Below are 3,957 nucleotides of genomic sequence, written 5' to 3' on the forward strand. Positions count from 1 at the left end.
AACATCATCATCAGGAGGTGCAGGCGTCATTTTAATCAGTCCAGAAGGATTCAAAATACAACAGGCCTAAAAATTCTCATTTCCAGTAACAAACAATGTAGCTGAGTACGGGGCTTTGTTAGCAGGTTTACGACTGGCAATTGAGCTGGAGGTAAAGATTTTAGAAATATTTGAGGATTCGCAGCTTGTAGCAAAACAGTTACAGGGTGAGTTTAAAACGCACAACGCTCGAATGTCGACATATTTGAAACTGGCCATGTCTTTATTGGAGAAAGTCCAGTCGTGGACAATCAAGAATATTTGTAGAGAGGACAACCAATGGGCCGACGCACTGTCTAAATCGGCCTCGTCCGTTGTGACAACGTCTGAGGCAATTTATGTCGAGGAAAGAAAGGTCCCCTCCATCAATTAAGACTCTCCATTCCCCAACATGTTGAAAGTCAATGAGATATCTTCTATGGCGGATTGGCGTCAACCCTTTTTGGAATATATCTTGCAGAACAAGCTGCCACAAGATAAAAATGAAGCTAGATCCATATCATACAAGGCAAAAAAATATTGTATGCTAGAAAACAAGCTATCCGTCGGGGACTTGTAGACCCGTTAATTCTATGTAGAGGCCCAGAAGATTCTCGTCTATCGATGGTTGAAGTCCATACTGGCATCTGTGGAGATCATTTAGGTAGCAAAAATCTAGCCCTCAAAATAGTGAGGCAGGGTCTTTTTTGGCCTACAATGCGAAGTGATTGTGAAAGTTTTGTGTGGAAGTGTAAGTCATGTCAACTATACGGGTCGGTGTCCCATCAACCCTCAGTAGAAATGATCCCAGTAACCAACCCATGCCCTTTCTTTCAGTGGGGCATATACATCATGGGACCTATACCAAAGTCTAAGAATCAAGCCCAATATATTGTCGTGGTCGTCGACTATGCAACAAAATGGGTCGAAGCCCAACCTTTAGCTAAGATTCGCGAGAAAGAGATGATCGAGTTTTTGATGGAATACATTGTGTTCAGATTTGGGGTACCAAGAATCATTGTAACCGACAACGAAACTCAATTTGTGGGGGATAAGTTCACAGAAACACTCTCACAACTCAAAATAAAGCACATCAAATTTTCGGTAGCCTACCCCCAAGCTAACACACAGGTTGAGGTGACCAACAGGATAATCCTACAGGGGATCAAAAAAAGGGTTGATGAGTTGCCAAGGCCATGGGTCGAGGAACTGCCTAATGTACTCTGGTCTTATAGAACGACCCCCAGGAGCTCAACAGGAATATCTCCCTTTAAGATGGTTTTTGGTTTAGAAGCTGTCTCACCAGTCGAAGTGTCTCTCAATTCCCCGAGGGTCGAGTACTTTGACGTCGAAGCATCACAGGAAGGAATCCAACTTCACAATGTTCTTATGGAAGAAATCAGGGATGAAGCATCTGAGAGAGTCCTCCAGCAACAAGCGCGTATAGCATCTTACTTCAACAAGAAGGTGGAGGTTAAGCAATTCTTGGTTGGAGATCTAGTCCTCCGAGAGTCAGCAACATCTCAGCCCTCCATAACAGGAAAGCTCAAAGCCCCGTGGGAAGGACCTTATCAAGTAACAGAGGTCGTTGCATCAGGAACCTATCGTCTGTCGACACTCGATGGTACTCCCATCAAGAATGCGTGGAACGCAATTCACTTGAAGAAGTTTTATCAGTAATCAGTTTGTTTGAAATGTATGAATCAGAACTACCTTTAATTATGAAAAAGCGGTCTTAGCGAAAAGGGGTTGATATGAGATCCCCGCTAAGACACCACCCTAAATTATCAATGTAATCTATTTCTTTCAAGATGTTGTGTAATTCGTAAGTATAAAAGTTCTCATATAAAAACAAGTTTAAATAGCCTAGGGAAGGAGATCTAGGTCCTCGAAGTTCAAAGGATCAAACCCAGTAACGAGGTTTGCTGCACAAGAAAAATCATCGTCTATCGAGACTATAAAAAAAACAACAACAACACTTTTTAAGCAAAGTTCCATTCTTCGGTGGAGGGATCCGGGCGATAGGATGGGTTTGGTGAAGGATCGCTTGGCCTTTTTAACAACTTCCACCCGGAGGTTACAGAAGTCTAGGAATTTTGAGGAGGCTAACCTGTTCCAATGCAAGCGTAAGTTGGATGATGGACACTTTACTGCTGTTATTAAGGTGCTTACTTCCTCCGGCGTTGCTCCAGATACTCCAGACACTTTGGCTGAACTGGAATCCAAGCACCCTTTCGTTCCCTCTCCGGTCTTGATTTCCTCTGTGATTGGGGTGGATGCCCTCCACGTCCACAAAGATTTGGTATTGGATCGTATTGGAAGTTTCCCTAAAGGGACTTCTTGTGGGCGTGACGGGCATAGAGCCCAACATTTACTGGATATTTTGGGTGGGGCTGCTTCCGCGGTTGCTGATGATCAGTTAGGTTCTATTACGGGGGTTGTCAACTTGTTCCTTAGTGGCAAGTGCCCCACCCAGCTGGGGGAGTTTATTGTTAGTGCTCCATTGACTCCTTTGGTTAAGCTAGGAGGTGGTATTCGTCCTATTACTGTTGGTACGGTGTGAAGAAGACTGGTATCTAAGGCTGCATCTTCTTCTGTTGGTAGTTCTATGGTATCTTATTTACAGGATTTTCAGTTTGGTGTTGGTATTCCTGGTGGTTGTGAGGTTGTTGTGCATTCTGTCAACAGGCTCTTAGAGGCTAGGGGGGATGAGGTGGGGCTGTCTATGCTCCTGGTGGATTTCAAGAATGCTTTCAACCTTATTGACAGGAGTATTCTTCTCCAGGAGGCCCGGGTGCGGTGTCCTTCTATCTCTCCTTGGGTTGAGTTCTGTTATTCTTGCCCGGCCCGACTCTATTATGGCGACTCTGTTTTGTGGTCTTGTCAAGGGGTTCAACAAGGGGATCCTTTGGGTCCTTTATTTTTTGCTTTGGCGCTTCACCCTTTGGCTCAGGCCATTGCGCAGTCTTGTGAGCTTTCTCTTCAAGCTTGGTATCTGGATGATGGAACTATTATTGGGGATACCCTTATGGCGGCCAAGGCGCTTGATATTATCCATGCTGATGGGCCGGTTCGTGGTTTGTTTCTAAATATTGATAAGACTGAACTCTTTTGGCCGGTGGAAAATCCTCGAGGACGGGTGGATGGCATTTTTCCCACTAATATTTCCCGGCCGCTTAAGGGTGTCAAACTTCTTGGGAGTTCAGCTAGTGTCGATGCAGGTTTTTGTCATGATTTGGCTTCTCAAAGGGTCTCCAAGACTATTTCTCTAATGGAGGCTATTCACAAGCTTGAGGACCCCCAGTGTGAGCTTCTTCTTCTTCTTAATTGCACAGGGGTTGCAAAATTGTATTACAAATTGCGGACTTGCCCACCTCCATTCTTTGGGGAGGCCCAGACGCAGTTTGATCAGGCTTTGTGTATTTCCCTAGAGAGGATTGTTACTGGCTCTGGCCCTGGTTTTGGGGATTGGCAGTGGAGGTTAGCCACGCTCCCAATCAAGTTGGGCGGTCTTGGCATCTTATGTGTGGGGGATGTTATTCGTTATGCCTTTCTCGCTTCTCGTCTTCAGACTAGTGCATTGCAGACTCGGATTCTGTCAAGTTCAGGTATCACATCGTGTGGTTCTTCTTTACAGTGTGCCTTGATGATTTCTCGGCCCTTTGTGGTGCGAATGCTCTCTCTGGCACCACTAGCTCTCCTGCCCCCAAATTGATGAAGTCTTTGGCAAAGAGCTATTTTGATGTCATTGAGACCAGTCTTGCTTCTCATTATGTGTCGAGTCCCCGTCAGATCTCTATTCTGAGCTGCATTCGCGCTCCTCATGCTCAGGATTTCTTGTTTACCATCCCTATTGATGGGTTGGGGCAGAGGATGAACCAACACCAATTGCGGGCGATATTGTGCTACCGGTTTGCAATTCCTTTATTTACTGAAGGC

The 3,957-nt window shown here is 45.2% G+C and overlaps 1 protein-coding gene across 1 annotated transcript; it reads left to right on the forward strand.

Moving 5' to 3' along the window:
• The first annotated feature begins 2,044 nt into the window (after nt 1-2,044).
• Nucleotides 2,045-3,733, forward strand: LOC141686301 (uncharacterized). Its single transcript, XM_074491344.1, has 2 exons — nt 2,045-2,575; nt 2,645-3,733. The coding sequence occupies exons 1-2, from the start codon at nt 2,045-2,047 to the stop codon at nt 3,731-3,733; spliced, it is 1,620 nt and encodes a 539-aa protein (XP_074347445.1).
• Nucleotides 3,734-3,957: the final 224 nt, after the last annotated feature.

The sequence above is a fragment of the Apium graveolens genome, chromosome 9 (assembly GCF_009905375.1).
Source record: "Apium graveolens cultivar Ventura chromosome 9, ASM990537v1, whole genome shotgun sequence".
NCBI lineage: Eukaryota > Viridiplantae > Streptophyta > Magnoliopsida > Apiales > Apiaceae > Apium > Apium graveolens.